This window comes from Panthera leo, chromosome D1 (genome assembly GCF_018350215.1).
Source record: "Panthera leo isolate Ple1 chromosome D1, P.leo_Ple1_pat1.1, whole genome shotgun sequence".
In the NCBI taxonomy this organism is placed as follows: domain Eukaryota; kingdom Metazoa; phylum Chordata; class Mammalia; order Carnivora; family Felidae; genus Panthera; species Panthera leo.
In genome coordinates this window covers 70,636,002-70,655,359 of record NC_056688.1, presented here as the reverse complement: position 1 = coordinate 70,655,359, position 19,358 = coordinate 70,636,002, and the positions used below count along the sequence as shown (strand labels likewise).

The following is a 19,358-nucleotide window of genomic DNA, read 5'->3' as shown; positions in this document are numbered from 1 at the left end:
TTCAAAGCATCTGATAGGTGGAGTGTAATACACTTCCATTATATCTGCCTGGATAGAAAAGAAAGGACCATTGGAAAATTGTTTTTGTTTGTTTTGTTTTTTTGTTTTGCAAAATTGTTTTTATGATATGACAATGAATTGATATTTGTGGAAGTGAGAAAGATTTGCTTCCTTTGTGAGAAAACAAGTGTACCTAAGTTATGCCTTCAGTGGCCATCATCTCTTAGAGCTTTAGTTTCTAAAATTTTTTTGAATAAATTTAATGAAAATCTTAGGGAAAAGGTGACTGAAGATTCTATTCAGTTTAACATTTTTAATTAGAGAATTGTTGCTTTCCTTCTGTTTTTGGGTTTTTTGTATTACCAATCCTTTGCACTCCTTCCTAATAGTTCTGTTCAGCATCTTGTCTATTCTTTTCAGTGGCTGTAATAAAAAGTGAATTACTTTTTACATCAAAGTAATACAGTTTTTATAGTAGTAAGTGATTAAAATAAAATTTACCTTAACTCTGTCCTAAATGGAGGATAACACCTTTCTGGGAAACATTTTGGTGTTTTATTTTTACTAATGAGTTTACCAGTTTTAGAATAGTTGTAATAATAATGGGTGAGAACACTTATTTTCTTTTTAATCCTTGTGATTTCTGGAGAGAATCAAAGAAACTTAGTGCCTTTATTACATTCTTTCTTAAAATTTCATCCATATACCCTTGGAACTGCAGAATCTTGTTGTTTTCCTTGAGCTTAAATTCACAGAGAACAATCTCTGCTTCAAGAACTGTGTTCTTCTGTTAGGATTTACAGAGGAGCATTATGGATCCTGGGAGAATACTGTAGTACCAAGGAAGACATTCAGAGTGTGATGACTGAAGTCCGCAGGTCCCTGGGGGAGGTATGTCTTACTTTAGAAAAAAACTACTTAAATGGTGGTATTTACTTCAGTAAATCTGACTTTTGTGTGGTGGTTTGCTTTCTTTCATGTTTTTAGTTAGTAGCGTCAGGGTTAAAGAACATTGAAAAATATGTCTTAATTACCTCTATAATTAAGGCTTAGAGGCTGTGGGAAATTAGGGGCATCCCTCTCCCTTGCATTGAGCTGCATACAGCATTGTCTGTATTATTTACTGTTTAGGGTAAGGTTTTATTTGAACAAGAGGTTCTATGTTTAAAAAAAAAGACTTGTAAAACTCTGTGCTAGCCTTTATGTTTTGAAAGGAGAATGTAAATATTATAAGAACTGGGCTGACATTAGAATATTTCTGTACTAAAACTGGCAGTGTTTCCTCATCCCACCATATGGTAGAATAGGAAGAACAGTGCTTGTCAGGAGACCTTGGTTACAGTTTCGCTTCTGCTGGTAATTAACTCAGACCTTGGATCTAAGTTTCTTAACATGACTGGACTTTAGGTTTTTCACTTATGAAGTCAGGGAATTGACAGTTAATGATTGAAGAGCTCTTAAGTTAGATGATTGGATTGGTATTGAGGAATAAATACATAGTAGCCATTTGGTTTTTTAAAAAAGGTAGTTGATGAAATTACTATGTACATATAAGTCAGGTTTATTTCATTTTAGCATAGGTGCTGTTAGGGCTAGGATTGCAGGGGAAGGGATAGAGAAGAGGAGTAAGGCTTAGTGAGTATCTACTCTGTCTTAGTCACTGTCCTAAGCATTTTCCTATAAAGTAACTTGTATGAATAGAGCTAAGATTTCCATTTAAGAGAGAAACTGAGACTCCAGTTTAATTAACTTGCCCAGAACCATTCAACAAGTAAGTGGCATTCACTCCAAAGCCCTGTTCTCCTCACTACATTGCCCAGGGAAGGAAAGAAAATTGAATGCAGAGTTGCAAAAATCCCCTCGGGGGAATTGCCTCCTCCATAGAAATGATTGAATATTTAAATACCATTTGCTTGCGGTTGATATTATTACTAAATTGATATTCCAATTGATTTTTAGATCCCAATCGTAGAGTCAGAAATAAAGAAAGAAGCTGGTGAATTAAAACCTGAAGAGGAAATGACTGTGGGGCCAGTTCAGAAGTTGGTAACTGAGATGGGCACCTATGCAACTCAGAGCGCCCTTAGTAGTTCCCGACCCACCAAGAAAGAGGATGAAAGGTAATTCGCAGCACCTGTACCTTACCATCTGTACTGCTTAAGTTATCACTCCTGTGATAGGACAAATGGTTTTTCTCTGATTAGTTTGCTTTTTTTGACCAAAATGGAAATCTTAGCCATTTAAGATACTTGAAAGGAGGACATTTAATTTCTTTCTCCCAGGAATTGTGTTAATGGCTTGAATCTCTGCTTCTTAAAACTATTTTCATTGAAATAACTGTTCTGTTTAAAATTAATTTAGTCACATAGAAAATGCAAAGTAGAGGTAACTTTGTGAGTTTCATTGTCTGTATTAGTACTTGGGAAACATATTTTGAAGATTTTCCACTTCTAATTGATGGAATAACAATTTGATGTTTCTGCCTTATTTTGCAGTCCCAATTTATAACGAAGATAAAAATGATGCCTAAAATTTTAACAGTTGTTTACTATATGCTAGGCACTGTGCTAAGTAGTTTGTCTATTAACAACAACTTGTTGAAATGCAGTATATGATTATCCCCGTTTTACAGAAGATAACCTCAAATTCCTCTTCTGTTAGAAAAGTTTGTAACTTACCCATAGGGACACAATAAATAGATAAGCTGGAATTTGAATGTAGCTCATTGGCTCCAGTACATACACTGGTAATCATTTTCTTTTTCCATATTCAGTGGCTCTAGCATCTTTTGAGGATAAGCTGTAAAACCATGTATATTTTCCTTTTTCCATTCTAAAAGCTAAGGAGGAAACTGAGAATTCTTTTCACTGAAGGGTGGCAGTGAGATTGTTAAATAGGCTTATTGGAATCATTTCTGCAAAAACTGTATGCTGCTTAAGAAATGGTGGTTGGGGGGCGCCTGGGTGGCTCAGTCGGTTAAGCGTCCGACTTCAGCTCAGGTCACGATCTCGCGGTCCGTGAGTTCGAGCCCCGCGTCGGGCTCTGGGCTGATGGCTCAGAGCCTGGAGCCTGCTTCCGATTCTGTGTCTCCCTCTCTCTCTGCCCCTCCCCCGTTCATGCTCTGTCTCTCTCTGTCTCAAAAATAAATAAAACGTTAAAAAAAAAAAAAAAGAAATGGTGGTTGGGTTTCACTTTTTGTGGTTGCTTTGCAGACCTCCCCTAAGAGGATTCCTTCTGGATGGAGATTTCTTTGTTGCTGCCTCCCTTGCCACAACTCTGACCAAGATTGCCTTGCGCTATGTAGCTTTGGTTCAGGAGAAGAAAAAGCAAAATGTAAGTTTATTTATCCTGCATTTACCTAGCAAATATTGAGTGTCTACTATATGCACTGAACAGTGAAGGACCTAAAAGGAAATGCTGAAGTTGTTGTCATTAAAGGGCTTATGGGGACGCCTGGGTAGCCCAATTGGTTAAGCATCTGACTCTTGATTTCAGCTCAGGTCATGATCTCATGGTGGTGAGATCAAGCCCTGTGTCGGGCTCCATGCTGACTGCGGAGAGCCTGCTTGGGATTTTCTCTCCCCCTCTCTCTCTGTCCGTCTCTCAGTTGTGTGTGTGTGCATGCACACTCTCTCAAAATAAATATTTAAAACTATTAAAGAGCTTATGGTAATGGGGAAACAGACATAGTAATATAACGTTATTGTAAAATTGACAAAGTAATACGATAATGGTACCTTGTGGAAGAGATGTAAGGGTTTATGAAGCCAGTCGTTTGTTTGCTAGGATCAGTCAAGGCCCAGTGAAGGAAAGACCTCTCTCTCCAGTATTTTCATCTAGTCAGTCACTGTCTATTTTATCCCAGAAGTGTCTCTTAAATGGATTTTCATTTCTGGAAAACAGTACAGAAAGCCAGGGGGTACTGGTCTAGATTAGAAAGGACTAAAGAGAATAACAGCCAAGTAAGATTGATGAAGCTGATCCTGGATCAAAAAAACAATAAAAACATTTTGTGACATTAGGAAAATTTATTTGAATATAAGTGTATAGTATATATATTTTTAGATTGCTCTATTTCTCAGGTGAGATAACGATATTGTGGTTGTATAGGAAACTGCCTTGATTCTTAAGACGTGTATGCTGAAGTACTTATGGGGTGGAGTACCTTACTTTCATATGGTTAGTCAAAAAAGGAAGTGTACACATACAGGTAGAATAAGAAAACAAATGTGGCATAATGTCAGCAACTGGTAAAATGTATCATTCTTTTAACTTTTCTGTGGTTGGAAATTTAAAAAAAAGATAGCACTGGCATGTGAAGGGGTTAGGTAAGGGAAAACAGTTAAAAAGCCATTGCTATTTCAGTTGAAGGTTAATGAAGGTATTAGAGGGTGGCAGTTAAAAAGATAGGAAGGAAAAGAGTGTATCAAATATATGGCGATAAAATCTAAAGCATTTGAAATCTTATTTGAGTGAAGCGAAAATTAGGTTTATTCCTTGGAATATGAGTTATAATAAAGTGACATTATTGAATTGGAGAACCGTGACAATAATAATCCATTTCTCTTCTTTTCTAGTCTTTTGTTGCTGAGGCTATGTTGCTTATGGCCACTATCCTTCATTTGGGAAAATCGTCTCTTCCTAAGAAGCCAATTACAGATGATGATGTAGATCGAATTTCCCTGTGCCTCAAGGTCTTGTCTGAATGTTCACCTTTAATGAATGACATTTTCAATAAGGAATGCAGACAGTCCCTCTCTCACATGTTATCTGCTAAACTAGAAGAAGAGAAATTATCTCAGAAGGTAAGGTGTATATGATTAAGTCATAAAAGCACTTTGTGGTTTTTTATTTTGTTGATTTTTCTGTTCTCATATGTGAAGGCTGTCCCTGTAGGCCTACAGAAAGCTGTCTTCCTTTCTGTATTAAAGAGAGATGTGTGTACTGTTTCCTCAACACAGAAAGAATCTGAAAAGAGAAATGTGACAGTACAGCCTGATGACCCCATTTCCTTTATGCAACTAACTGCTAAGAATGAAATGAACTGCAAGGAAGATCAGTTTCAGCTGAGCTTGCTGGCAGCAATGGGCAACACACAGAGGAAAGAGGCAGCAGATCCCCTAGCATCTAAACTTAACAAGGTAACAAAATGTCAAATACATTGGTAAGTTATTTAAATTAGCCACTTAAGAAAGTAGTAATTGGGCACCTGTGTGGCTCAGTCAGTTAAGCGTCCACTTTGGCTCAGGTCGTGATCTCACAGTTTGTGAGTTCAAGCCCTGCGTCGGGCTCTGTGCTGACAGCTCAGAGCCTGGAGCCTGCTTCAGATTCTGTCTCCTTCTCTCTCTGCCCCTCCCCCACTTGTGCTCTGTCTCTCTGTCTCTCAAAAATAAATGTAAAAAAAAAATTTTTTTTTAAATTAGTATGTAAAAAAAAAGAAAGTAGTAATTAGGAAGTGGCTGCTCCCATATTTTTTTAAACAGGAGTTTGTTTGTTTGTTTGTTGGGGGGTTGGGGAGGATGCAGAGGGAAGAGGGAAGAGAGAATCTTAAGCAGGCTCTGCACTGCCAGTGCAGAGCCCAATGCAGGGCTTGATCTCAAGACCATGAGATCATGCCCTGAGCATGATCAAGAGTCGGACACTTAAACGACTGAGCCATCCAGGTAGGTACCCCTAGTCTCACTGGTTTTTTTTTTAAACATTTATTCACTTTTTGAGAGACAGAGAGAGTGAGCAGGGCAGGGGCAGAGAGAGAGAGACACAGAATCCGAAGCAGGCTCCAGGCTCCAAGCTGTCAGCACAGAGCCCGACGCGGAGCTCGAACTCACGAACTGTGAGATCATGACCTGAGACGAAGTCGGATGCCCAACTGACTTAGCCACCCAGGCGCCCCATGGTCTCGCTGTTTTTTAAAAGAAAAATAACTTGTTACGCAGCATCAGTTTTTGTCAAGTCACTGTGATCAATAGGTTCACGAAACATGAATTAAACTCAAGATACTGGGACGCCTGGGTGGCTCAGTCAATTAAGCATCCGACTTCAGCTCAGGTCATGATCTCACGGTTTGTGTGTTCAAGCCCCACAATGGGCTGTCTGCTGTCAGAACAGAGCCCACTTCAGCTCCTCTGTCTCCTCTTTCTGCCCATCCTCTGCTTGCGCGCATGCATGTGCACCCTCTCTCAAAAATAAACAAACTTTAAAAAAAATAAAATGCTTAAAACCTCAGATTCCAATAAAGTATTTTACTATACAGTAGTACTGTAAGTCCAATAGATGGTTTTATAACTTGTTCCAGTTGTTTGTGGAATCATAGACTAACACATAAGCTGGGAGATCCTAAAAGATTAAAACTTTTAAAGGACAGGGCTCTGGCCTCTACTCTGACACCCTGCCCTCAGTTTCTTCTGTCCCCTGTTACATTATATTTTTGTAATGCTTGTTTATTTTTGAGAGAGAGTGAGCACAAGCTGGGGAGGGACAGAAAGGGAGACAGAGGATCTGAAGCAGGTTCTGCACTGATAGCACAGAGCCCAATGTGGGGCTCGAATTCACAAACCGTGAGATCATGACCTGAGCCAAAGTCAGATGCTTAACCAACTGAGCCACCAGGCACCCTTTGTCCCCTGTTATTTTAAACAGTGTGACCCCACTTTTTTATATTCTTAGTATTTTGCATACCATATAGGATTTTATTAGGACAACTATTCTTAATACATAAATTCACAAATCAATGATCTAGTTCACTCCTTTCATCTATTAGGTGAGAGTAAACAATCTCAAATTGATTGGTTCTAGATATGGTTAGTAGCAGAATTGGAACTACTGAAACACTTTCTCTCCCTTATAATTGGGAATTGACATCAACAATATTAGAGTTTTTAATTGTTTTTAATTAATTTTTTTAAATTGTGATATAATTTCCATAAAATCAAATTTATCCTCTTAAGTATTCTTTTTTTTTTTAAATATTTATTTTGAGAGAGAGAACGTATGTGCACAAACAGGGGAGAGGCAGAGGGCGAGGGAGAGAGAATCCCAAGCAGGCTCCTCCCTGTCAGCACAGAGCCCAGCACAGGGCTCACACCCACCTTGAGATCATGACTGAGCTGCAATCAAGAGTTGGACACTTAACTGATTGAGCCACCCAGGCACCCCAAGCCTCTTACAGTTCGGTGGCACTGAGTATATTCACATTATTGTGCAACTGTCACCAGCATCCATCCATCCCCAGAACTTTTTTCATCTTGCAAAGCTGAGACTCTGTGCCCATTGAACAATAACTTCCCATACCCGCCTCCCCTCAGTCTCTGACAACCACCAGTCTGCTTTTTATCACTATGAATGATTGTTCCAGGCACCTTATATTAGCAGAATCATACAGAATTTGCCCTTTTGTGACTGGCTTATTTCACTTAACCTCTTCAAGGTTCATTCATGGTGTAGTATGTGTCAGAATTCTTTTTAAAGGCTGAGTAATATTCCATTGTGAATAATTGTTTATCCATTTATCTGTTGATAGACACTTGGGTTACTTCCACCTTTTGACTGTTGGTGAATAATGCTTTTTGAACGTGGGTGCACAAATATCTCTTTGAGGCACTACTTTCATTTCTTTTGGATTATACTCAGAGGTGAAATTGCTGGATTATAAGTCCCTTACCAAGTGTATGATTGGCAAATATTTTCTCCCATTCTATAGGTTGTCTTTTCACTCTGTTAATAATGTCCTCTGATGCACAAAAGTTTTTCATTTTGACATAATCCAGTTTTATCTGTTTTTTTTTCTTTTGGTGCATGTGTTTTTGGTGACAATATTATGTTTAAAATGCTATACTTGGGTGTTTTTAATGCTATACACCCAATGCTATACTTGGGTGTTATACTTGTTTGCATAAAATTTATCTTTGTGGAATTACAAGTATTTCTTGCTATATAATCTATTTAGTTCCTGAGCTTAGGTAGCAGGAACTACCACATGATCTGGATTTTATTTAGTTCCCAAGTTTTGGAGAGCAACTAGTAAGTTTAGATGCTGAGGGATTTAACTGAAAATGTATCCAAATCTATTCGGTTCCTAAATGGAGATCATGTTTAATGTATTTGCTCATCTTTCTCCTACCCAGCTGTAAAGTCTAGCACCTGTTATTTCTAATGTCTCCGTTTCAGTTACCCACATCTACATTATAAAATAGTTTTATTATATCTACTTCAAAATGATTTGTCTAAGTACACCTGTTAATTACCTAACAGAGTTGGTCATTTGGCTAGGGATATATTTGGTTAAATGGTCTTGGTAACTTGATTATCTCTTTATTTTTGTTTGATAGGTCACCCAGTTGACAGGTTTCTCAGATCCTGTATATGCAGAAGCTTATGTCCATGTCAACCAGTATGATATCGTCCTGGATGTACTTGTTGTGAACCAAACCAGTGATACTTTGCAGAACTGCACGTTAGAGTTAGCTACTCTGGGTAAGGACATTTACCATAAAGGAAAGATATTATTACGTAGCAAGTCTTTATGACAAATTAATAAGGGAAATGTACAAGTTTTAGTGTAAGAATTCTCTTGAGTCTTTGTGACATTTTGTATCAAGGCTTATTAGTTTTACATTTAATGTTTAGTCTCCTTCAGCTCCCAATATTTTGAACTTCTGTGACACTGCCTTTCTTAGGTTTATGCTCTTGGTACATCCAGATGGGTTTGTTCAGTAATCTAACAAATATCAGTTTTTCTAGATATTAAGAGCTATTAAAGTTATGGATTTACCACATGGTTCACTTAGTTAAATTTTTAATTGCCTTAGAACAGAACTAGGGATTTTCTGAGTCTGTAACTAATACCTACCAAAGTAATATATTATTGTTACAGTCAGCAGCTTGAGATGTCTTTTTCTTCTTAATAAAGACACATGAATCCTACTTTCTCTGACCACTTCTACAGCTGGCTTTGAAGTTGGAAAATACAAATTGTGTACAGGAATAGTGAGTACAGTGCCTTTTAGAAATTTTGTGTGACTGAAGCAAGAGTTAAAGGACTTTAAGATATCAAGGGAAAAGATACTTCTGCCCTGTCTTCCTCAATATAGCTTGATGCCTGTATTAAAAAAAAAACAAAAAAAAAAAAACTCTTTCTAAGCATTTACAAGTCTTTCTGTGGATTATTTTATCTTTGTTTATAATGGAGTATATTATAATTTAAAACTTAAGATTTTTGAGAAGTTTGTATTCAGTCGTTGAGATAAAATGGTATGCCCCAAATAGGCACACACACACACACACACACATACACACACACGAATTAAATATAGAATTATTCTGAGAAGGCTGTTTTTAAAAATGCATATTGATGTGAATAAGATGTTAAATGGTTTTTTTCCTCAAAATATTTGAATCCTAACATTTCTCTTGTTCCTTATTTTGCTAGAAGCAATTAAGTTGCATACATTTTAAGATTTTATTTTTTGGGAGATGTGTGATTTATGATTTGAGAAATATATATGTGATTTAATAATTTTTTAACCATATCTCAATGTTTTCTCAGGGGATCTGAAACTTGTGGAAAAGCCATCTCCTTTGACTCTTGCTCCTCATGATTTTGCAAATATTAAAGCTAATGTCAAAGTAGCGTCAACAGAAAATGGAATAATTTTTGGTAACATAGGTAAGGAATTGTTTTATAGCCTGTGATGTTTGAATATTTTTATTAAAGAATTTCTGTAAAGAGTAGCTGTATGCCATTTCTTGAGGACAGCACCTGAATCTATTCCATTCATTCATTCATTCATTCACCCATTCGTCATTTATGGGGCACCTGCTGTTGTAAGCACTGTACTCTGTTCATGGATGTACGGAAATGAACCATAGAGGGTCATTGTCTTCAAGAAACTGCCAAGCAAAAGGAGGAGATAGATAAGTAAATATATAAGTACAGCACAATGTGATTGGTACTAGTTTATATACTATACGCTTTGAGATCATACAGGAAAAATGCTGACTGTACTGAAGGCTTTACAGAGGAAGAGGATATGTTATCAAAGGATAACTTTTGAACTGAGTCTAAAACGTTGTATAGGCATTGGTTCCCAGACCACCTAGGGACTAACTTACACAGAGGTGTTTAGTCAGTAGCATTTTTTAAAGTAAGTCCTGTGTCAGGGATGGGGCCACCATGGTGAGGACAACAGATCTCTCCTCACGTAGTTTGTGGTAAGGGAGAACAGACAAGTAGAATAGAGAATACAGAGAAAACAGAGAATACGTGTAATACAGAATGGTAAGTGCTACGAGGAAGCTTGTGCTGGGGAAACTGGGAGTCTGTGCAGACATTTGGTCAGTTTTCTCAAAGTGGTGGGGGGAGTGGGCAGGGAAGGTTAGGTAAGTCATTGTGGAACAACTAAATGCTCAAGTGGCGTTTTGAAAGATTACTAAGTGTTCCACAGATAGGCAAGGATTCAGCTGGAATACATGCAAGTAGTTTGACATACTTGGAGTTCAAAGTGGCCTGGAGGGTACAGAGGTTAGGAAGGTTAGTAAGAGCTATATTTTGTCATGCTAAGGATTTCAGTTTGTCCTAATGTAAAGGGGAGCCACTAAGAACTTAAAAGTGAGTTATGTGATTAAACAGCACAATAGAAGACTGGTTGGAGGAGGCAGGAAGGTTAACTAGCAGACTATTTTAGTAGCACAGGTGAGAGATGACAGACTCTGAACCAGTGCAGCAGAGGTTGGGATGGAGGGAAGGGCTGAATATTATCAGTATTAAGAAGATAGAATGCCCAGGACACGGACTGATTGAGGAGGAAGGGGCTAGAATAACCCTCAGATTTTTTTATTGCCTTTCTTGTGTTGATATTTATGGCAGTCACCAAAACAAGGAAAACAGGAGGGAAGGACAAATTTGAGAGAAAAAATAAATATTAAGCAAGTTGAGTAATAAAGTTTCTAAAGATGTCAAAGCACAGTTTGATAGGAGTCTGAACAGGAGGTCTCAACTAGAGATAAATATTTGTTTGAAAGCCATAGAAATGGAAAAATCCACCCAGAGAGGGCATGAAGAGGGATTTGAAAACCAAATCTAAGAGAACAGGAATACTGAAAGCTGGGTCAGCCGAGGAGAATCCTACAAAGGTATCTGAAATGTGGTCAAGAAGAAGTTAAGGAAAACTCTTCATAAAGAATCTGAAACTTCAAAAGGTCAAGAAGCATGAAGTCTAAAAGCAGGGTCCTTTGGTTTTGGCGATCAGTGAAGTGAAGTAACACTTTTGGTATGTCTTGCACAGTGGTGGTGGGTTGAAGACTAGGAGATGGAGACCTAGACAATGAGCATAGACTCTTCTGAGTTGGAACCTTGGTTTTGTTAAGAATGAGAGAGGGTAGTAGACTAAAGAGAAGTCAGAGGGGGAGGGAGATCTGTGAGTATGTTTACAGACAAAGGGAAGAAAGTCCATAGAGAATACAAAGGTAAACACATGAGTGAGGGAGGTAATGATTGGTGGAATGAAGCCCTGGACCAAAGTAGGGATCACAGATGCCCTGATACGTGGGGTAAGGAGATGAGAATGGATTCAGAGAGAGAGAAACTTGTTTGTAGAAAGGGGGCTGGAAATTGAAGGAACTTATTCTTGGTAACCTCAGTTTTCTCTGAAAGTGTGATAGAAACATCAAGACGGTGGAGAAATGTCAAGAGAAGAGACTCCAGTCAGATTTCGACTCTGCTGTGGAAAAAGCAGTCGTAGAAGCAAATAATTGTATCGTTAAGCACCATGGCTCCTCAGTATTCATTCAAAACTATTAGTTAAGCACCTACTTAGGGTAGTTGCCTCCATGAATACTACCTACTTACATATCCACCTGGGGTGCCTAACACACTGCAACTGCTGTGTATTTACCAATTGAGTTTGAGTCCTGGCCCTTCCACTTAATCAACTCTGTGACCTTGAGCAACTTACATGACTTCTCTTTGTTTTTGTTTTCTCATCCATAACATGGAAAATCATAATATTACAACATAGGATTGATGGGAGTATTAGTTAATATTTGTAAAACATTCAGATTTACCTTTAGATTGCCTCTGGTGATTCAGGACCTTTTTGTGTGTGTATATTGCAGTTTATGATGTCTCCGGAGCAGCAAGTGACAGAAATTGTGTAGTCCTCAGTGATATTCACATCGACATCATGGACTATATCCAGCCTGCAACTTGCACTGATGCTGAGTTCCGTCAGATGTGGGCTGAATTCGAATGGGAAAACAAAGTTAGTCCTTGGGAGATTTCCTCGAACTCCTTATCTTCCTATTTGGCTAGTGTTGAGGGATGGTCTGATAAAATTAGTCCCCCTAAAAAGTGTCAGATATGAGAAGCTGTCTCTCGATAATCTATTCTTGCAAATTAGTCTTCACCAGAAATTATGCAAGTAGGTCAGTAAGTTGCTGTTGTAAATTGGTGATTAAAGACGTGTATAAATAATAATTGCATGTATAAATAATAATTTACCATTGAATCCAGTGTCCAAAAGAGGTTTTACAAAGTGGCCTTAATTTTTATTAGAAATATTTTATATGCAGCATGTTGATCTTTTATGAAGTTATCTATGTATGAAAGTTCTGATGCCAGCTTACAGTTTATTGGATTTTGTAGAGATGTCATTTACTTTTTTTGTTGCCCATCCTCCCCAATAAATACTGAGGAGGTTCTACATGACATCTGAGTGTTTTCTCAACCTGAAGATAAGAAATTCACAACTTTCTCATGGTTAGGATCCTGATCTCCTTGACTTTTTTCCTCCCTCTGTGCAGGTGACAGTTAACACAAATATAGTTGACTTAAATGACTATTTACAGCATATATTAAAGTCAACCAACATGAAATGCCTCACTCCAGAGAAGGTAAGATTTAACTGAGAACTTCTTAAATCTGATAAGAGAGTAGTATGGCAGATTCCTGGCTTTGTTGTATTTCCTTTAGTGTGTTTTTGTTTCTGTTGAAAACAGAGAGTGAGAAAAGCAGTGTCATTCTGGACTAGCTAAGAGATAAGTTATCCCACAGAATGCGTCAGTCCGCTTATCCCTTTCTACCAGAATGCATCAACCTGCTTGTTCCCCCAGTGCAGTGACCCAGTTGAGAGTCAAGTTAGTTTTCCTTGTCAGTCTTCTCCCTTTCAGCTAAAGGCTCCTTCCAGAATAGGTTGTGATACTGGATTTAAAAATGTCCATGCCCTCTTTTCTCTTGGCTCTGATTGTGGGTCAGAATATATCTGTTCAAATACAGAGTTTTCTACTAAGTTGTATATGTATGAAAAAAGACTAGAAAGAAAAATTAAACTGAGGCTCTATGGAAATTTTTTTCTTTGTAGAATTTCTGCTAATGTTATAATACTAATTTTACCAGTAAAATTCTGCCAAATAGGTTTTAATTCATATATTAGTTTATTTAATAAATAGTCTAGCAGATACACAAACAAATACTATATGCCCAGTACTCTGTGAGCTGCTGGATATATAGTAATGAACAAAACAAAAATGGTCTCTTCCTTCTTGGAACTTAAGGTCTGGTGTAATCAGGAAACTGTAAGTAAACAGGGAATGTAAAAATACAAACTGGAATAAGTGTTGTGTCTTTGATTGAAGTCATTTTTCCTAAGGCATAATACAGACACAGTAACCTTCACACTTTAAAAAAAAAAAATTTTTTTTAATGTTTATTTATTTTTTGAGAGAGAGCAAGGGAGGGGCAGAGACAGACAGAGACACAGAATCCGAAGCAGGCTCCAGGCTCTGTGCTGCCAGTAGAGAGCCTGATGTGGGGCTTGAACATATGAACTGTGAGATCATGACCTGGGCCGAAGTTGGACGCTCAACTGACTGAGCCACCCAGGCACCCCAGTAACCTTCACACTTTTTACATATATAGTTCTCTGAGTTTTGACACATTTATGTAGTCATGTAACCATCACCACATGGTAAGTTCTGTGTTGAAAAATGATAATTTACCTATGCTGATGGGTCCTGCTTATGTGTAGTTGTCTAGTGAAGTATTGAATTTATCGCAAATTTCTTTCAGGCTCTTTCTGGTTACTGTGGCTTTATGGCAGCCAACCTCTATGCTCGTTCCATATTTGGAGAAGATGCACTTGCAAATGTCAGCATTGAAAAGCCAATTCAACAGGGACCAGAGGCCCCTGTTACAGGCCACATAAGAATTCGTGCAAAGAGTCAGGTAACAATTGGGGTTTTTTTTGAGATCATCTCTAAACTGAATAAAAAGGAAGAATGCATTTCTTCATTATTTCTATATGTAGTATTCTCTATCATACTAGTGTTTTATGTATTAGATGTATGTATGTAATAATAGTATTCTCTGAATAGAAATAAAACTTCTGCTTCATTAAAATGGCCCACTTTTTGGGCCTGTCATTCTGGATTATTTGCCTAAAACAGATTGGTTCCCGTAGGGTGTTTGTGAAATGGGTTCTCTATAATTTTTGAAATCCAGGCTACAAATCTATTGACTATTTGTAAATCTAGCACTAAAAGTACTTAACAAAGTAAAGTTGAGTTGAGTCTGTTTTGTATATCCTTGCTTTCATTATTATTACTTTTTAATGTTTTATTTATTTTTGAGAGAGAGTACGAGCCGGGGAGGGGCAGAGAGAGAGAGACAGAAGATCCAAAGCAGGCTCCAGGCTCTAAGCTGTCAGCACAGAGCCCGATGTGGGGCTCGAATTCATGAACTGCAAGATCATGACCTGGGCTAAAGTTGGATGCTTAATGGACTGAGCCACCCAGGCGCCCCTCATTATTGATGTCTTATTGAATGGGGACTTGGTTAAGATAGAATAACCTACTGATTTTATGTAGTTTTAATAATTATAAACATTTTCATTCTTCTTTACAGGGAATGGCCTTAAGTCTTGGAGATAAAATCAACTTGTCTCAGAAGAAAACTAGTGTATAAGATTAAAAAAAAAAAAAAAGTCCTTGCAGTTTTACAGTTAATATTTAGATATGGGCTTACTGGACTTCCAACATCTTTTGTACTCTTTCATGCTTTATGTTATATAGAATCTGAGTTCATGCTGAATGCATTCCAGCCAGTAATTTAATAGCCTTCCCTTAAATCAAGATTGAGTTTAAAATTATAGTTTGTCTTTTGTCTTAACAGTTCTGAATGCTGTCCTTAAAGTATATAATATTTCTCACATGTACCAAGACCATTTTCACAGTATAATAAACAGATCTATTCCTAAATCTTTTGTTATTTTATAAATAAATCTATAATTACATAACTTTAGTTATGTAGCAATGGATTTCTTTTAGTTATAGTTTATTTTATACTTTTTAATATAGTTTATTTTAGAAATGTTTTATTTATTTTTGAGAGAGAGGGAGAGCGCATACGCATGAATGGGGGGAGCGGCAGAGACAGAGGGAGGCAGAGGATCCGAAGCAGGCTCTGCACTGACAGCAGAGAGCTTGATGCAGGGCTTGAACTCATGAACTGTGAGATCATGACCTGAGCCAAAGTCGGACATTTAACTGACTGAGCCACCCAAGTGCCCCTTTTTTCAATTTTTTTTTTTATTTTATATTTTTAAAATGGGTTTCTATTATAAATTTAAATTACCTTTTTGAGTTGTGCATGTACAGACTTTATTAAGAGAATTTACAGGGGCACCTGGATGGCTCAGTTGGTTGGGATCCAGCTCTTGATTTTGACCCAGGTCATGATCTCACAGTCAGTTGTGAAATCAGCCCTATGTTGGGCTCTGCACTGGGCATGCAGCCTGCTTGAGATTCTCCTTCTCCCTCTGCTCCTCTGCCATGTGTGTGCACACACTCTGTCTCTCTCAAAAAGAGAATTTGCAAATTCAGTGATAGGAGGAGGCGCCTGGGTGGCTCAGTCAGTGAGTGTCCAACTCTTGATTTCAGCTCAGGTCATGATCTCACAGTTCTTGGGTTCAAGCCCTGCATTGGGCTCTGTCCTGGCAGTGCGGAGCCTGTTTGGGATTCATTCTCTCTCTCTCTCTCTCTCTGCCCCTACCCCACTCGTGCTGTCTCTGCCTCTGTCAAAATAAATAAATAAACTTTAAAAAGAAAAGTTCAGTGACATGAAATGAGACAGGCCTTGATTTACTTGATTGAGTTTTACTTATTTACTGTTTCGGCAACCAGTATCTCCAAAAATGCCTTGTGTTCTAAAGGCTTTTCTCTGGCGTTTAGCTCTAGGGGGAAATATCAAATAACTTGAGAAAATAGATTCATCTTCAGTATAAAAAAGTATTATGAACCCCAACTTAAATAAACATACTATTCTTTTTATTTTAGAGAGAGAGCACACAAGAAGGGGGAGGGGCAGACAGAGAATCTTAAGCAGGCTCCACGCTCAATGTGGAGCCTGATGTGGGGCTCGATCCCATGACCCTCTGCTCATGAGCTGAGCCAAAATCAAGAGTTGGATGCTCAACAGACTGAGTCGCCAAGGCACCCTAGTGAACATACTATTCTCTTAAAAAATTTTTTTTAATTATTTATTTATTTTTTATTTTTTGCTTTTATTTTAATTTTACTTATTTATTTTAAAATTTACATACAAATTAGCATATAGTGCAACAGTGATTTCAGGAGTAGATTCCTTAGTGCCGCTTACCCATTTAGCCCATCCCCCCTCCCACAACCTCTCCAGTAACCCTCAGTTTGTTCTCCATATTTATGAATCTCTTCTGTTTTGTCCCCTTCCCTGTTTTTATATTATTTTTGTTTCCCTTCCCTTATGTTCATCTTTTTTGTCTTTTAAAGTCCTCATATGAGTAAAGTCATATCACATTTGCCTTTCTCTAATTTCATTTAGCATACCAGTTCCATCCACATAGTTGCAAATGGCAAGATTTCATTCTTTTTGATTGCCAAGTAATACTCCATTGTGTGTGTGTGTGTGTGTGTGTGTGTGTGTGTGTGTGTGTGTGTGTATACCACATCTTCTTTATCCATTCATCCATAGATGGACATTTGGGCTCTTTCCATACTTTGGCTGTTGTTCATAGTGCTGCTATAAACATTGGGGAGCGGGTGTGTGTCCCTTCGAAATGGCATACCTGTATCCCTTGGATAAATACCTAGTAGTAAAATTGCTGGGTCATAGGGTAGTTCTATTTTTAATTTTTTGAAGAACCTCCATACTGTTTACCAGAGTGGCTGTACCAGTTTGCATTCCCACCAGCAGTGCAAAAAAGATTCTCTTTCTCCGCATCCTCGCCAACATCTGTCATTGCCGGAGTTGTTAATGTTAGCCATTCTGACAAGTGTGAGGTGGTATCTCATTGTGGTTTTGATTTGTATTTCCCTGATGATGAGTGATGTGGAGCATTTTTTCATGTGTCAGTTGGCCATCTGAATGTCTTCTTTGGAGAAGTGTCTATCCATGTCTTTTGCCCATTTCTTCACTGGATTATTGTTTTTTGGGTGTTGAGTTTGATAAGTTCCTTATAGATTTTGGATATTAACCCTTTATCTGATATGTCGTTTGCAAATATCTTCTCCCATTCTTTTGGTTGCCTTTTAGTTTTGCTGATTGTTTCATTCGCTGTGCAGAAGCTTTTATTTTGATGAGGTCCCAATAGTTCATGTTTGCTTTTTGTTTCCCTTGCTTCCGGAGACGTGTTGAGTAAGAAGTTGCTGTGGCCAAGACCAAAGAGGTTTTTGCCTGCTTTCTCCTCGAGGATTTTGATGGTTTCCTATCTTACATTTAGGTCTTTAATCCATTTTGAGTTTATTTTTGTGTATGGTGTAAGAAAGTGGTCCAGGTTCATTCTTCTGCAATAAACATACTATTCTTATAAATGTTTTTTTATTTATTTTTGAGACAGAGACAGAGCATGAACGGGGGAGGGTCAGAGAGAGAGGGAGACACAGAATCCAAAGCAGGCTTCAAGCTCTGAGCTGTCGGCACAGAGCCCGACACGGGGCTCGAACTCACGGACCGCGAGATCATGACCTGAGCCGAAGTCGGATGCTCAACCGACTGAGCCACCCAGGCGCCCCTAAACATACTATTCTTAATTATTCTGAAAAACAATGAAAAGTGATCATCCAAAATAGATCTTTTTATCATTCACATTTAGCTTCAAGTCTTATTTTATGTTTGTTACGAATTCTGTTGGCGGCAGCCAGCTCCTGGGGCTGCACTGTGACGAAGTCAGCTCCAGGAGATTCAAAAAGCTGTGCTGTTCCCATGTCTCCTCCGAGCCTTACACACTCCTCCTCTTTCCTTACTTTACACCCGGGCTTGGGCACCTTCACTTCTCAGTGTGACTCCAAATGGCTCTCTGTGCTGAGTTCCCTAGAGTCTGGCTGTGCTGCCCTGTTGGCCCTTGCATTCCTTGGGGATGATTGAGGTAGTCTGATCTTTTAGCCAAGTCTGAACACTGAACTGTCATACTTTGTCTTCCAGCTAGGCTACAGGCTACATTCAGGATGTGTCCATAGATAAGGTGTGTGAAAGAGAGCGGCATCTCCTGTTTCAGCACTTGAGAGAGAACAGAATGATTTGTTTGGAGTATAAAGGAGATTGATACCTTGTATGATGTCATAAACTTTGAAGCCACTTGCTTTTTTAATCAGAAAGAACCAGAGGATTACAAGGCATTTGAGATTCCAGAGCACTGAGATCCCAAAGCAAAGTAAGTGGCTACCAGTGGGGAAGATACTAGGAAAGCAGGAAAGGGGTCAGTTTCATGCATTGAGTCAAGTGCTGGAAATTTATGATGAGAGCAGAGGAACTGATGGAACTTTGGATTAGATCATTTCCCAAACTCTGTTCCATTGAACATTAGCTTCTTTGATGTCATTAGATATTCTGGGAGAAAAAAGATTCCATAGTCAAGTAAGTTTGGGAAAAGCTTCATACCGTCCTGAACAGGAAATTCACCGTGTACATTAGCATACTAGAAATTCTGAGAGAGCTCCTTCAATAAAGAAGCACCTTAATTTGGTTTAACCCGGTATATCTTTTTTTTTTTTAACATTTTATTTTATTTTTTGAGAGAGAGAGCATGAGCAGGGGAGGGGCAGAGAGAGAGGGAAACACAAAATCTGAAACAGGCTCCAGGGTCTGAGCCGAAGTTGGATGTTTAATCAAGCCACCCAGGCGCCCCCAACCCAGTATATCTTAATCTTACTTGGTCGGGGAATCCATATTCATTGAATACCTTTAGCGGATATTACAGGACAGGAAAAGTGACTTAGCATGTTAAAGGTTTTGGCTTTTTATTCACAATCAACCAGTATTGCATTTCAAGTGTCAAGGAATTATGCCTCTACGTCTAATCTCTCTTGGCAGTTTCAGAAAATTGCCTCCCTAA

At 38.3% G+C, this 19,358-nt stretch overlaps 1 protein-coding gene across 2 annotated transcripts in view; it reads left to right on the top strand.

The window, feature by feature from the left end:
• The window catches only part of COPB1 (COPI coat complex subunit beta 1), a 39,673-nt gene extending 20,688 nt beyond the window's left edge, over positions 1 to 18,985 (top strand). The window contains exons 12-23 of one of the 2 annotated variants that reach the window (XM_042905264.1): positions 795 to 891; positions 1,960 to 2,120; positions 3,213 to 3,333; positions 4,578 to 4,805; positions 4,962 to 5,141; positions 8,328 to 8,472; positions 9,545 to 9,664; positions 12,112 to 12,257; positions 12,799 to 12,888; positions 14,063 to 14,218; positions 14,897 to 15,004; positions 18,449 to 18,985. In XM_042905264.1, coding sequence (XP_042761198.1) covers positions 795 to 891; positions 1,960 to 2,120; positions 3,213 to 3,333; positions 4,578 to 4,805; positions 4,962 to 5,141; positions 8,328 to 8,472; positions 9,545 to 9,664; positions 12,112 to 12,257; positions 12,799 to 12,888; positions 14,063 to 14,218; positions 14,897 to 14,956 — 1,504 coding nt within the window. In that variant the 3' untranslated portion in view covers positions 14,957 to 15,004; positions 18,449 to 18,985. Of the gene's footprint in view, positions 1 to 794; positions 892 to 1,959; positions 2,121 to 3,212; positions 3,334 to 4,577; positions 4,806 to 4,961; positions 5,142 to 8,327; positions 8,473 to 9,544; positions 9,665 to 12,111; positions 12,258 to 12,798; positions 12,889 to 14,062; positions 14,219 to 14,896; positions 15,293 to 18,448 lie in introns of those variants that run through there. The other variant, XM_042905263.1, reaches the window with a different exon arrangement.
• Positions 18,986 to 19,358: the final 373 nt, after the last annotated feature.